Source organism: Mytilus trossulus, chromosome 2 (genome assembly GCF_036588685.1).
Source record: "Mytilus trossulus isolate FHL-02 chromosome 2, PNRI_Mtr1.1.1.hap1, whole genome shotgun sequence".
NCBI classification, from domain to species: domain Eukaryota; kingdom Metazoa; phylum Mollusca; class Bivalvia; order Mytilida; family Mytilidae; genus Mytilus; species Mytilus trossulus.
Genome location: NC_086374.1, coordinates 102,223,920 through 102,239,194, shown reverse-complemented (window position 1 = coordinate 102,239,194; position 15,275 = coordinate 102,223,920). Strand labels below are relative to the sequence as shown.

Here is a 15,275-nt window from a genome sequence, read left to right as displayed (position 1 = left end):
AAGTTAACTTGGAGAACTGACTTTCCGATTTATAACTTTTTCTAAGTTTTTCTAATATTACAATATTTGATGAGTAAAATAATCCATAAAATTTATAGATATTAGGATTTGACCAACAGTATTTTGGTAGAGATGTATTTCTTTCCAACTTGTTCCACAAGTTTCACAATTCATAATGTAATGGTACTCGTCACCAATGTCGTTTGAGCCACAGAGACGATACAGTCAAAATATTCAAACAGAATATAAGCACAAATAAACTAAGGCACAAATTCAAGATCATGATATTATATTTACAATTACATCCGGAGATATAGAAGTTTAATTTGTTAATACATAATGTATTTTTATTTGACATATATTGACCCTTCTCATTCAATTTTCAGTAGTTGTAGACAAATACTACGATCTAAAGTACAATTCTTAATAGAACTCTGTAAGGGAATGGGATTAAAATGACAAAAATAATTAGATGCAACTGAATACATTGTATAACAGTCTAGTTGCATATTAAGTGCAGTATTGCGAAGCATGTATGGAACGGATATGAACTCGGAGGACGGAGATTGCCTATATGCAATTTTATTTAGACCTCAATTATTTATTGTAAAGCAGCTAGGGTCTTACTATGTGAAAGCCATATTACTAAAAGGTGTCTTGTCCCGCCCCTTTTTAGTTGCTTTGTATCATTTTTTTTTAAAACAACTGAATCAATAATCATGTGAATCTAAAATTAATTAAGAAATAATTCATGGGGGCTTGAATATATCGTTATTTTACCACGGGTTGGCCCTTTATGACAAATATTTTACCCTGTATATATGAGCGATAGCGAGGGGTAAAATATCGGCATAAAGGGACAACCCGTGGTAAAATCTAGATATATTCAAGCCCCCATGAATTATTTCGATTCTAATAGGACAAATACGGCAATTTTTTTGGATCGAAGCGCTCTAGGTGGAGGCCATTTTTTGCCGTTCCCATAAATTAACGCACTTTTAGATTGGCGTAAAAGAACAGAGCAAACAGAATAAGTGACATGCTCAAACTATTCACAAAACTTATTTATATACATTTGGATGAATTTTAATGATAACTTATATATTTGTTCTATGCATATCAAAAAAAGGGTTTATATCACATTTTAGCATCGTTTGTTAACGTTTCCTTGTTTTGATGATTTTCGGTATCAAAAGCGTGTATTTTCCCGTAAAATGCTTAAATTATAACGTCATCATTCTATGACGTCGGGTACTTCATTCATAAAAAAAATATGACGTGGGAGTACAATCGGAACAGCCAATGCAATATATTCATATTTTACCATGGGTGTGTACTCAAAGCGTTTGAAGGACGTCATGTTAGAATTCCTCATATAGAATTCATAGGAGTTAACGTTGATATTCGATAGCACTGTTTTTGTTTTATAACACTTGAGGCCAAAACCTCGTAATTATCAGTTCTTCTAAAGGCATGTGTTGTTTTTCATCAAGGTACATGTAGTTGCTTATAATTGCTAACTACCACTTCATTCTAACAATGGTGAATCGTTGTTTCATTGGAAACCATACCGGATCACTTCATTTTTATATAGGATTAATATTGTACTTTGTTTGTTAGTGTTGTTGTCTCATTAATGCTGAAAATTCTACATTTTGTTTTGTCAAAAACTTACTGTACCCTTTAATACTACAAACAACCTATAGACATGTCAATGCTTACATTAATATCCTTTCAGTATTTATAGATTATCGTTGATCATCTCAACGATATTGACTTTTTCGCTTGAGATGACCAATGATAACCTGTGTATCGCCTTTTATACCTATGACCACGTTGTTAATTTAATGTCAATTTCATTAGCAACGCCACGTACCTCCTTAGTTTCTAGCGATAATTTTTCATCTCAAGTGAGTAGCATGATATGAAAAGTTATCACAACAAAAAGATCAAGGGAATAATGAATAAAATAGCGATAATACTAATTTAAAATAAATAGTTTGTAATACCATAAACAAAGAAAGAAAAGCAATAATCACCAAAAACAAATATAATAAAACCGTGGAAAGGTTAAAGGGGTACAGTAACTGTTAAATAACAATATTTAGCTTCCGAAATAATAAAATATTGAAGGTACATATATAAGCTAGCTAAAAGACCTTTGAAACAGGTACATCAAACTCTATCTCATACATTTTGAAAAAATGTCCTAACTTCTACAAGATATTATTAAATAAACTAAAATTGTTTATCAAACGTCACTGTGGTGCTGTTTGCACTCTTTGTCGTGGTGTCGACCTGAAGTCTCGTTTCTTCGAGGTGACCTATTTTTTTGACATTCTAAATAACTCCCTCGTAACCAAATATAATCCAAATCTTTTTCGTCCACTGGGGTAATGCTTGTATCCAACGACTCAACACATTGTTTCTGTGGTTTCCGATTTGGTTTAGGTAAAGTGTTCACATCTACTTTCAGATCTACTTCTATAGAACATTGTTTGTCTTTTAAAAGTGCTGAAAATATAAGATTTGTTTTTTTAAGTTTGTGTTCTTTCTTAATACACATTTTAAAATATCTTTTCTAGTTTGAATTGTTTAACATTTGTCATTTCGGTGTCTTTTACCTTTTTTAAGCTCGTTTGAATTATTTTGCATTTGTCATTTCGGGAACTTTTATAGCTGACTATGCAGTATGCATTTTGTTCATTTTTGAAGGCCGTACGGTGACATATAGTTGTCAACTAATTTTCTTCTGTGTTATTTTGTCTCTTGTGAAGCGTTTCTCATTGGCAATCATAGATACCACATCTAGTCATTTTTATATTTACAACGTCTGTAAATTGTATTACAATTATAATAACCGGATAAACAGTTCTTTTTTTACTGCATCAATTGAGCTGTACGGCAATTGACGTCTTCATGGTCGAAAAAAATTATACACACGAATAAGAGGATGGCTGATTAAAATAAAATAGAACAAAGTTTAAGCAAAACTAAGTACAGCTGCTCTATAATTTTGGAAAATGGGTAGAGGGGAAAGGGGTAGTGATAGCTTTAAAAAGTTAGATCAAATAACAAGGTTCAAATACTGCAAATTGATTATAGTCCGAAAAAAGTGCTTGTGCCAAAAACTTGCTTGTGCCAAAAACCAGTTTTAAAGGAGGATTACTTTTTTTAAAATTGTAACAAATGATTAATTCTTTTAATTATAGAATATGCGATTTTATATACAATATATACATATTTTGAATATTAACAATGATAAAACTTACCAATTAAAGAATTTTTCCTTTTTTCGAACTCTTTATTGAGCATTTCGACGAGAAAGGTTTGAGTTTTATTTCGTTGTATTGAAAGCACTAACATTTCATAAGCTTGAGGTCCTTTTGTGAGAAGAACATCTAAAAGTTTTCCAACTTTTGAAGTTTGCGTAGTTTCTTTTTTAATATTTTCCGAATCATCTCTTGTAATGATGAACTTTGACCTAAGAAAGTCAAAATGATCTTCTGGATTTAAGTATTTGCAAAGATAGGACCGCTTTTCCTCTAAAATCTGAAAAGATAGGAAACTCTTTGAACATATACTTTTAAATAAATAAATACATAACTATGATTTTGGCTGTATAAGAGGTTATTTTTATTTACCATGTTTACATAGCAAAAGTGGATTTTACATGTACATAAACAAATTAAATATGTGGGGGGAAACTAACAAAACATAGAATTTTCCGTGGTAAAAACGCATACCAAGCTAAAGCTAGCGAACAATAAGGCGATATATCGAGAAACCGAAAAAGTAAATAAAAAAATAAGACAACAACGGCCGTTGAATCAAAAAATATTTAAAAAGGCAGAAAATACTTCCAAATATTGCAATTACAACTCAATTTTGAAATGGTTTTAATCTCATTCAAACGTATTGGAGTATTTAACATTTTTTTAAAAGGTTAGTGCCTTAATGTTCGTTTGTTCTGACACTTATCCTCATATCAGACTCGAACTTCTTTTAAACTGTTTTTTTTTCTGGGCCTATTGTTGCTTTTGTTTTTTTTTCACATTTACTAGAAGTATAGGAAGAGGGTTAAGGAAATTAGTATGACGCCTATGTTCGCTGAACTACAGTATTCGCTGTGTTGAATACCCATTGGCGGGGAAGGGGGGGGGGGGGGGTCATTGGCGGCTTTGGAATGTTTTCTCCTCAATGGTCCGGTTGCTGTCTTTTTAATGCATTCTCAATTCTTTTTCATGGGATTTGCTCACTAGTATTGGTTTTATAGCCTCTTCGGATTAACCTGTCTCATATGCGATAGATTTTCTGTATCCCCCGTTTTAACCTGATTTTAATACTACGATGGAAAAAGTGTATGTGCCAATTAATTGATTGTGTGATGTTCAAGTAGAAAGTGAAACGCTTTATAATAATAATGGTTTCCAATGATAAATCAATATTTCTTTTAAAAACGATTTGCGAAAAAGAAATGGAACCGCAAATATATGCTTTATTTCCATAAAATTAAGATGGGCTCGCAAGTAGCATAATATAATAATCAATGTAATATATATAACAAAAAGGATTGCATGATGTATAGAAGTTTGATTCACAGTGTTCCTTGACGAAAATCTGTCAAAACAGATTTTCCAGAGTATCCCTTTTTTCCCCCTACGCTTATAATAGAAATAATATCTACATAATTTTTAGCATTCTCTAAGTTTGTCCTCCCTTAACTTTTTCCACAGAAGCAGAAACGGTTGCTTGGGAAAGCCAACGTTATTTTCTTGTTTAATATAAAAATGTGCACTGAATGGGGAGTTCCGTGATTCCAAACTCCCCCGGCTCCTCATCTCGCATATCATAGACAAACATTGTCAATATTTGTTTCCATAATATCCCTCTTTTTTAAATCCTTCATTCCCGACTCCCGATTCCTTCACCTATAACTACCGCCCCCTCATTCCCATGTTCCTTTGCCCCTGTCCTTCCCTTAAATGATAAAAACCGAGAACAGAAACAATAGGCCTAATTGATACTTAAAATATAAAAGTATGTTTATAGATCTTGATAAAACGCATAACAAAATTAAGAACCACAAAAAAGTTGTATTAAGCAGCAAACCATTGGGATAGACAACATGAGACTAAATATGTCAGAAAATTATGTGGCCCTAAAATAAAAAAATGATTTCATTCCATATTCAGGCGGTAATATCTCCTTACATATTACACGTTCATGTAGCAATTTTCAAAATACAAAATTATTGTACACTATGTTTGTGTACACTTAAAGTTGAAGAAATACAAAATTTCTCAAAGATACACACCAATATCCGGTATTTAAATACATGTACTAACTTTAACAGTTTTAAGATGGTGTTTATATTTACCTGTTCCGGTTTAAATATCATAAGTTATTCTAAAATTACTTCTCGCTATCAATTCTAAACGATAACAATATAATAGAAATAATATTTACATAACGTTTAGCATTCTCTAAAATTTCTCCTTCTTCAACTTTGTCCACAGAAGGCATCATGACAGCAGAAAGTAAGAAACAGTAACATGGGGAAAGCCAGAGTTTATTATTTCCTTGTTTATCTTAAAGATGTACACTAAAGGTAAAATCCCCGACGGTATTTTAATTTGAATCCGTTATATTATAAGATTTAATATGAGGACACTAGTCCACACTAAACTTTTTGTTAAGTGAGGAAATCACCTTTAATGTATTCTTCCTGATAAATTTTAATTATATATCGTCATTATTATATCAAATTAACAGCAATAAAAAAATATATTATAAAAATAAATCAATCAAATGTTTATTTCCATATGTAATTATTATATATACATGTATAAGCTTCAAACAGTAAGTTTGTGACAAATACACATATAATGTTATGTATATATTGACAAAAGGCGAGAATAAACCAAGGAAACATTTAAAACAACACATACATTTAAGACGTTCATATGATTCGGAGTTCCCTCAGACACTTGTCAAAACAAGAGGATCAAAGAAGCCAGTTTATTTAATTTCACTTTCAGATACATTGATGATGTTCTTTCCATAAACATTCCAAATTTTTCTGATTGGGTTCCATTAATATATCCCCCAGAACTAGAGATCAAAGAAACAACAGACACGGCCTCCTTTGCCTCATATTTAGAATTATATCTCGAATTTGACTTACACAGTCATCTCAGTACCAGAATCTATGACAATCGAGACGATTTTGAATTTGAAATTATAAATTTCCCCCACCTTAGTAGCAATATACCACCTTAACCTGCATATAACACATATATTTCATAACTTATTCGATATTCAAGAGCCTGCAGCTCCTAATCAGACTATGTAAAACTTCATCAGTGTCTGAGTGGAAAGTTGACGAACGAGGGGTATGTCTCGTCGTTTTTTTTTTAAATGTTCCTCGGAAGGTACCAAGACCTTGTTGATAAATATTCCGTATCAACTCCACACATATTATGATGGTCTTGATGTATAGATTCTGCATAGTGACGTTGTTTATCATCTTAACGTGTTTTATAGTTCTTTCATTTGTCATTGTTCTATTATTAATATTAATTTTACTGTTGAATTGTTTTTTTGTGATATCTGTTTAACGTGGCTTTGTACTTATACATCCCGTCAATGTGTTTGTATTATCTTTCATTTTTTGCTGGCTTGTTTCGTATGCGACTTTTTGTGTTTCTTTGGTTCTTATAATGTGACTTTGTACTTTTAAAGATCCCGTCAATATCATATTGTTCTATTGTATGTTATTATGATATATTTCTATTATGAAATAGAAAATACATTGAACCACAAACGTCAAAATTATTCAATATCGCGTAGTGGAATGAACTATTTGTGGATTCTTATAATTTCTATAGAACTTTTGGACATGAACGGATTGTAAAATAGTTATCCGTTCGGCGTCTGGTAGCGCTATCCGGTAATGTGTGACCGAGGCTTCAGGTAGAAAAACATAGAACATAGCCTAGGAAAACGCAAGACAGGTTATAAAATTATGATGAACGTGGAATATGGACTGGTTTCTTGTCCTTTACCTGTTTGTCATTGAAAAGCTAGGATGACTTACTAGTATTTACTTGACGTTTATTGCAAAGGATGAGGATGGGAGTTTATTACGTCATTGACTGGTTATACAGCCATTGCACGGTCGTCAAGGAAGATATTTGAATCAAAACCCATTCAGCTGCATTATTACAATACGAGAAGTGAACATATTTCCAGATACAATATTGAAGAACTCTTACCATTGTTATTGCAGACTCTTGAATTTCAAGATATCTTTTAGTACACGTCATCTTGAGGTAATTTCATTGTACTAGATATCCGTTGTATCCTCGAGGATATGAAAATAAAATCTAGGCAACACTATAATTACACAGTTCTTATCCAAATTTATTATAATAGTTCACACAGTACGTTTTTATTTATACAGTCATTTTTCAAAATTTGTGATATTATTTTCCATTAAAAAATATACCACTGAAGATCAATAAAATGTTTAACTAATAAGCAACGATTGAACTTCCTTGAAAATAGTAATTTAAATTTTATTTCCGTCCCCCACGTAGTGCAGAACGGATGTTGTCAATAACATTGTAGCATAATTAATGTTTGAAATATATTTCCCCGGTGCTGGTTCTTCTGGGAAACTAATAGTGTAACAAACCCTCGCATGCTTCTTATAAGGATGTATTTCCTATTTAGGGTTAGTGGTATACATTTAGACTGAGAAATACTGAAAACCTATATATGATTCGAATCTATGAGTGTTTTTGCGTTTGTTTGTGCTGTACTCCATAAAACCCGGTCCAACCCACTTTATTAGCTCACCTAGCCCAAAGAGCCGAGTCAGCTTTTCCCATCACTTGGCATCAGGTGTCGTCGTCCGTCGTCGTTAACTTTTACAAAAATCTTCTCCTCTAAAACTAATGGGCCAAATTTTACCAAACTTGGCCACAATTATCAGGTATCTAATTTCAAAAATGTGTCCGATGACCCTGCCAACCTACCAAGATGGCCACCATGGCTAAATAAGAACAAAGGGATAAAATTAAGATTTCAGACTATATCTTTGAAACCAAAGCATTTAGAGCAAATCTGACATGGGGGTTAAATTGTTTATCAGGTCAAGATCTATCTGTTCTGAAATGTTCAGATGAATCGGACAACCCGTTGTTGGGTTGCTGACCCAGAATTGGTAATTGTAAGGAAATTTTGCTGTTTTTGGTTATAATCTTGAGTATTATTATTGATGAGATAAACTGTAATCAACAATAATGTTCAGCAAAGTAAGATCTACAAAAAAAGACATGACTAAAATGGTCAGTTGACTCCTTAACCCTTTAACGTTCCTATCGGTGGTCAATCTGACCGATAAGCTACATAAATTTGTGGAGGAGTAGTTTGCATGACGTTTGGTATCGTTGACAATTTTTGACGTACATATGTGGTTGTGGGCTCAAATTAATGATCAGAATACCACCAACTTGATTTTTGGTGTCTGAACCAACAAAATGCTATGTATTATGTCAATTTGCCCTATATTGACAAGAATATTTTTGGAGAAAACTGTTTTATTTTTATTTTTAAATAGAATATTTTCACAAAATGTCACAAGACAAATTGTTGCTGTTTTTTGTTCTAAAATGACAATTTTGATAACTGTGCCGTGATCATTTACAAGAATACTATCAAAACTGTAAGTAAAACCCATACACATACAAAAAAACTGATGCATAGAGTATCAACACTGAAACAAATCTCAAATTACAATTAATTTTCATGTTGTGTTTTGTCAGTTTTTATAGCAAAAGAGATGAGAACATCTAAAATGTGTTAAAAATTGTTAGCCAAGTCGGAATAGCAATAACAACTCTTTGTTTCTTTAGTGTCTGGTTATGAGGAAATAGTGACATATAGACGAAAAAACGAACGTTTCTGAATACCTTTCTTATATATTTGCTTGAAAAAATAATCATTTTCAAAAACTAGCTTCTTAAGAAAAAGAAGTTGGATTATGTTCTCCCAAAATTAATTTCTAGTCTTACAGAGAAGGTGACTTATATGCTAAAATTTCATTTGTTGTCCAATGGTTTCTGTGGCTTAGTGGAAAGATGCACAGTCTTACGCCTGAATGATCGCGTATTCAAACCTCACTGCCGGAGGGTGAAAAAATAAATTCCTATATGAAATGTAACTTAACTTTACTAAACTTAATAAGTTCAGTTAAGTTAACTTAACTTAACTTTCAATTTCAATTAAGACAACTGAAATACATGATTACATCAAAAAGAGAAATTAAACCCCAGCCCCCTCCCCCCTTTTTCTACCCTCTCTCTGTTTTTGTTACATTATTAGCCTGGGCACTCAATAATACCAGATTTTCTTTCAATATTTACTCAAAATTCTTTCATAAAGGCTCATTCTGTAAGCAGGTTTGAATAGTACATCTTTAACATAAACTTGGCCCATTTATTTGACTTTGACAAAAATTCTCCAAAAAAACACTATTTTTCGGTGTTTCGAGTCTTGATATTTCTACCAATCAGACATGTTTTCTGTATAAAGTTTTCACCGATAACGTTTCCAAAAGTCTTCATGCATTAATAATTTAACACTAAAAATATGTCCTATTTTTGTCACTAAATGTCTGTAAAACCGCTTTTCCGCTTGAATTGAACTTTTTTGTCACTTTAATTCAGCATGTCACGTGACTTTTGAGAGATATCACGTGACCAACGTAAGAATTATTTTCCTTAAATCAAGTTTTCCTGAAACCTTAGGCAATTATCTATCAGATGAGTCTAACTTGTCCTTTGAGTGAGCTTTTATCGAAATGTGCAATTGATTGAAAACAGATATCCTTTATTCGGGTAGAAAAGGTAAAAATCCTTGAATGTTCAAGGGTTAATTATTGCCCTTTGTAGTCAAATTTAACCAAACTTGTCCACAATTATCCAGAGGGTATCTAGTTTAAAAATGTGTCCGATGAGCTGCCAGGGAACCAAGATGGCCAACATGGCTAAAAATAGTACATAGGATAAAATGCAGTTTTTGGCTAAAATTCCTCCAAAAAAGCATTTAAAGCAAATCTGAAAGAATAAATTTGATCGTTAGGTTTAAGTCTATCTGCCCTGAAATTTTCAAACCAATCAGGCAACCCGTTGTTGGGTGCTGCCCCTAAATTGGTAATTTTCTGAAAATTTTTTAGCTTGAGGTTATTATCTTGAATATTATTATTGATAGAGATAAATTGTAAACAGCAATATTTTACAGCAAAGAAAGACCTACAAATAAGTCAAACATGATCAAAATGGTCAATTGACCCCTTAAGGAGTTATTGCCCTTTATTATAAATTTTTAATCGTTTATGAAATGCACATAGACCAAGGTGAGCGACACAGGCTCTTTAGTTTTTCTGCTGTTCCGTTGTTTTTCTTGTATTATAGTTGATGTGTTTCCCTCTGATGTAGTTTGTAACCCGGATTTGTTTTCTCTAAATCGATTCAATTTGAACAGCGGTATACTACTGTTGCCTTTATTAGTGTGCACCATGAGTAGCTCTTTGATTCGATTTTGTTTTTAATAGACAAGCAACTTTGATAAATAAAGCATCTACTTTCAAAGTCAAAAGATAAAACACTTAGATTATAACAAAAAATGTTCTTTCAGGAATGTATCTCTATATTTATATATAGATACTGTTGTCTGATCATTAAAGATTGTATATTTTGGCGTTAATACTGATTCACTTATAGGGTCTTTGCATCGGAACTAAAAACATTTATTCAAAATCCAATTTTTGGCATGACACGGGTTATGTTCTTCTCTTATATGTTATAATGGTATAATACTAAACCCTAACGGGAAGGATTGTGTCTGATGTTCATATGATAAAATCATAATCTTTCAGTCAGTTTAATTGAAGTCCGGAGCTGGCATGTCAGTTAACTGCTAGTAGTCTGTTGTTATTTATGTATTCTTGTCATTTTGTTTATTTTCTTTGGTTACATCTTCTGACATCAGAATCGGACTTCTCTTGAACTGAATTTTAATGTGCGTTATAGTTATGCGTTTACTTTTCTACATTGGTTAGAGGTATAGGGGGAGGGTTGAGATCTCACAACCATGTTTAACTCCGCCACATTTTTGCGCCTGTCCCAAGTCAGGAGCCTCTGGCCTTTGTTAGTCTTGTATTATTTTAATTTTAGTTTCTTGTGTAAAATTTGGAAATTAGTATGACGTTCATTATCACTGAACTAGTATATATTTGTTTAGGGGCCAGCTGAAGGACGCCTCTGGGTGCAAGAATTTCTCGCTGCATTGAAGACCTGCGGTTTTTTTTTCTATGATCGGGTTGATGTCTCTTTGACACATTCCCCATTTCCATTTCCATTCTCAATTTTATATTTTATTGGAGATTGCCCCTAAATGTTTTAAACTGTTTTAAAAATCCTCAATTCGGAATTGCTGTATTTGCCAATCAGTGCTCAAAGATTGAGTCCAAGCCATCCACATAATTAAAAGCATAGCACAACTTAGATAAGTATGATAACAATTATTTTACAAAAAAATACCTGGAAAATAATGGAGATGCAACATTATAAAAATATATGACCTATTAACTAGCTTGATGATAAGCTTTTATGATCCAATGGAAATGCGGAGATAGCAAAGGGTACATGTACGGGTGCACTTGAGTCAATTTCAACATAGACTGTATTCATTGAATAATAATAGATTGTTACTATTTTGTTGAGTGTATTTTCTGTGGTATATTATTTTATTATTTTTATAATACTTGTTATATATCTTTTATTGTGTGTGTATTGCATATGTTATTGTTTATAATAATATTGTCTGTATCATATGCCCTCCTGGGGCCCTAATTTGAAAAATAAAAATATTCTATTCTATTCTATTCTGTACGTGGATTTGGCAATTAGTCACACTGAACGAGATATAATTATTACATATCGTTCAGTGTAGAAATCTCGTGGTACAGTTGTATAGGGAGATGGACCATTGCACTTGAGTATCAAATATATATAGCTATGAAATATAAAAATAAAAAAGAGATGGTTTGAATGCCGATGAGACGTTCCACAAGACAAATATTGGTCACTGTACGGCATTTATACATGAGTTTATTCATATCGTTCAGTCAGCTATAAAGGCCCCAAAATCACAAACGTAAAACAATTCTAAAAAAAATATGTACAAATTAATAAACATAAAAACCAAATGAGATAAAAGGTAAAACGCCAACCACTGAGTTACAGGCGCCTGCCGTTTGACCGACATATACAGAAGACCGACATATACAGAATGTGGCAGGATTAAATATTTTATCAAAATTGGAAACAAAACACAATAATATGCACAAGACGAAACCTAATGTTGATCTGGCATTGTCAAAAGATTAAGTAGTCACAATGACTGATAGAATCACATATTTCAATGACATTTGCGAAGAAGAAATATAAAAAAGAGGATGTGATATGATTGCCAATGAGACAACTCTCCACAAGAGACCGAAATGACACAAAAATTAACAACTAAAGGTTATCGTACGGCCTTCAAGACTTTATGATAAAAAGACAGCATTAAAATGTATTTCTACAGTTTATGACTTATAATTTCATTTAATTGTAAATAAAATCTTCCAAAATCTGTTCGCGTCCATGTCTCTCCTTGGCAGTATATATTTATATACCATACATGTTGGCATATACATTACCACATACATTCAGAATTTTTGATCCACCCCAGTATTTACGCAGAACCCTACAGACGAAGGTACACCAGGGGGCAAATATATATTAAAATTTTAACTACTTCAACCATATTCTTCGTGGAAAACAGCAAATAATTCAACTTATTTAGGTTTCTTTATCATTGGACAACATAATGACTAAGTCTTGCAAGTTCCTGTGGGTGAAGAATGACGATTTGGCGGCAAAAAACTAAATTATTATCAATTTGATTCAGCAAAATGTAATTGGTAATGTTTACACTGCTATTATCTTAAATTGATTCTTCGTGTTTTCTGTTTGCCATTGGTGGTATTGCAAGTTTTTTAACCTGAATCTGAAAGGCAAACACCTGGGAGTCTCCTAGTATATATATTCTTATAATTTAGATACGATTGGTTTCACATTGACGTCTATTCGTACAAAAAAAGGAAAGATGTATATTTTTTTTACGAAATACACACTTCAATTTTCAGAAACCTTTTTGAACTAATAATTATAATCTGGAGTTAAATATTTCGTATAACACCAGTTAGAATTCGTGTTGTCCACGACCTCTATTTAATGCCATGCAGTTACCAGAAACATGCATGTATTGTAATAAATGGACAATTTACACTGTATTTTTTTCATTGGATAATGATATGATATATAAGGTCAATTTGAATAATCATGAACTGATTCGACAACACCATGTGCCCTACTTCCCATACAACCTTCAATAAAACTATATGACGGATGTCCACATAATTAATTATGTACGCATCAGACAAAAAACAAACATCTATTTTTATAGCCATGTAAACATATATGTTAATTTCATTGCCCAATCTAAATATTATAGCACATGACATCACTTTCTGGGAATATACGAAGATTATCCTACATCGGTAAGATTTGATAATTAATATCGTTAATATGTTAAACACTGTCTGTCAGTGTTTAACATTATAAAACCGAATTTTGATGCTAGTTTTATTATTTTATGTTAATAGTTTTTTCCGATAATTTATTTCGCGAAGAAGTGAAGAATGAATTGTGAAACAACTTATTATTTATTGTAAATTTATTCAATATAATTTTTTTTTATTGTTGCTGAGAAATATTTCAATAAACAAAATAACGAGATATAACTGATCAAATATATTTAAGTTTACAAAATTATTTTTTATTTGACTGTTTGATAAAAAGAAGAGACCTATAACATTTCTGTTTTGGAGTGCTAGAAGCATCATGATATTTAAAGATGGGAAAATTTATTATTTTCTTTGAAAGAACTATATTTTGCTCTATGAAATATTAATTTTAGTCTTTTTCAAAATAAATCCATATTGCATGAATAAAACAATAAAGGCAGTTGTATAGGCAATCAAACCTTGACCAACATATTATTAAACTTTCAATTCGATTTCTATAAATGCAGAATTGTACCGATAATTCCTTGATATTCAGGATTTGAAAGTACATATGATAATATAAAAACCTAGAAAAATATAACTGAAAATAAAAAGCTTTAACTCAAGATGAAGCCAGACAAGGAGATCAAGACATGGAACTTTATTTAGTTTTATACGGACAATCTTGGTATTTGAACCAACAAATCCAGTAGCTAGATTGGTTATTTTCTGATTATTGGTACTATATCTGTGCCCGAAATACCGGTTGTATCGACATGATATGCGTTACTTCCTATGTATGCATCATCCGCAAATTGAATCTCAGTTTATAATTAAGTAGAATGAATAGACTTCATTCTGTACTTAGTTAGCAATCACAGACGGTCATTTCATGAACCCTATATCAAAAAGTAATTTATATACATTTATTTCATCTTTCTGACTTGATTTAGTAGTTGTATAATGCGAGGTTGTCAGAAAGTTCTTTCAACGTTCTAATAGTGGTCAATATGATGTCAAAGTGAGGTTAAAAGCTGACCACCATCTTCAGTGAACTGTTATACAACGGCCCTCACTAGTTTACTTACGTTTAGCAATAAGTAATGAACAAGAACAGTAACAAAAAAGGGAAGGTAGTACTTATGAGCAATTAAAAAGTGTTTGTACATGTATAAGGAAATATCGACAACGCAACGGTCGGGCACAGGACGTTTGCACTTCTTTTACCTGTAACACTATTGACATTTGCGTTTTTTAGTTTGACACACATGTAGTAAGTTGACCAGATATTTGCGTATTTGTATTTGTCGTTGACTAGCTCATATTGACACAGTCTCAAACACAGGAGTATAAAGTTATAGAGATAAGTATCATTGAACATCAGTCGCTTGTAAAAGCGTAAATGTCCTATGAATTGAAGTACAAATGTCGTCCCGCGCCGCCACGGTCATTTTAAAACAGATAACAGCCAAAACATAGTCAAAATAAGAAAGGCACTGAAATTGGAGAGAGAACCACAAAAAACAATTGAATACCTTTTATAAAGAAAGTAAGAAAATCAAAAACTGAATGTTAATAGAATGCTTATGATATA

General features: G+C 32.1%; 1 protein-coding gene across 1 annotated transcript; it reads right to left on the bottom strand.

Moving 5' to 3' along the window:
• Window positions 1-1,981: 1,981 nt before the first annotated feature.
• On the bottom strand, window positions 1,982-5,622 carry LOC134708564 (B-cell lymphoma/leukemia 10-like). Its single transcript, XM_063569208.1, has 3 exons — window positions 5,470-5,622; window positions 3,273-3,552; window positions 1,982-2,514 (listed from the first exon to the last, which is right to left on the bottom strand). Exons 1-3 carry the CDS (start codon window positions 5,527-5,529, stop codon window positions 2,252-2,254), a joined length of 603 nt encoding a protein of 200 aa, XP_063425278.1. The 5' UTR covers window positions 5,530-5,622; the 3' UTR covers window positions 1,982-2,251.
• Window positions 5,623-15,275: the final 9,653 nt, after the last annotated feature.

Coding starts and splice junctions, on each gene's coding strand:
- LOC134708564 (XM_063569208.1), bottom strand. CDS start 5,529: ATGATGCCTTCTGTGGACAAAGTTGAAGAAGGAGAAATTTTAGAGAAT. Junction 3,553..5,469: donor TAGAGAATGCTAAACGTTAT/GTAAATATTATT, acceptor CTATCTTTTCAG/ATTTTAGAGGAAAAGCGGTC. Junction 2,515..3,272: donor AAGGAAAAATTCTTTAATTG/GTAAGTTTTATC, acceptor TTATATTTTCAG/CACTTTTAAAAGACAAACAA.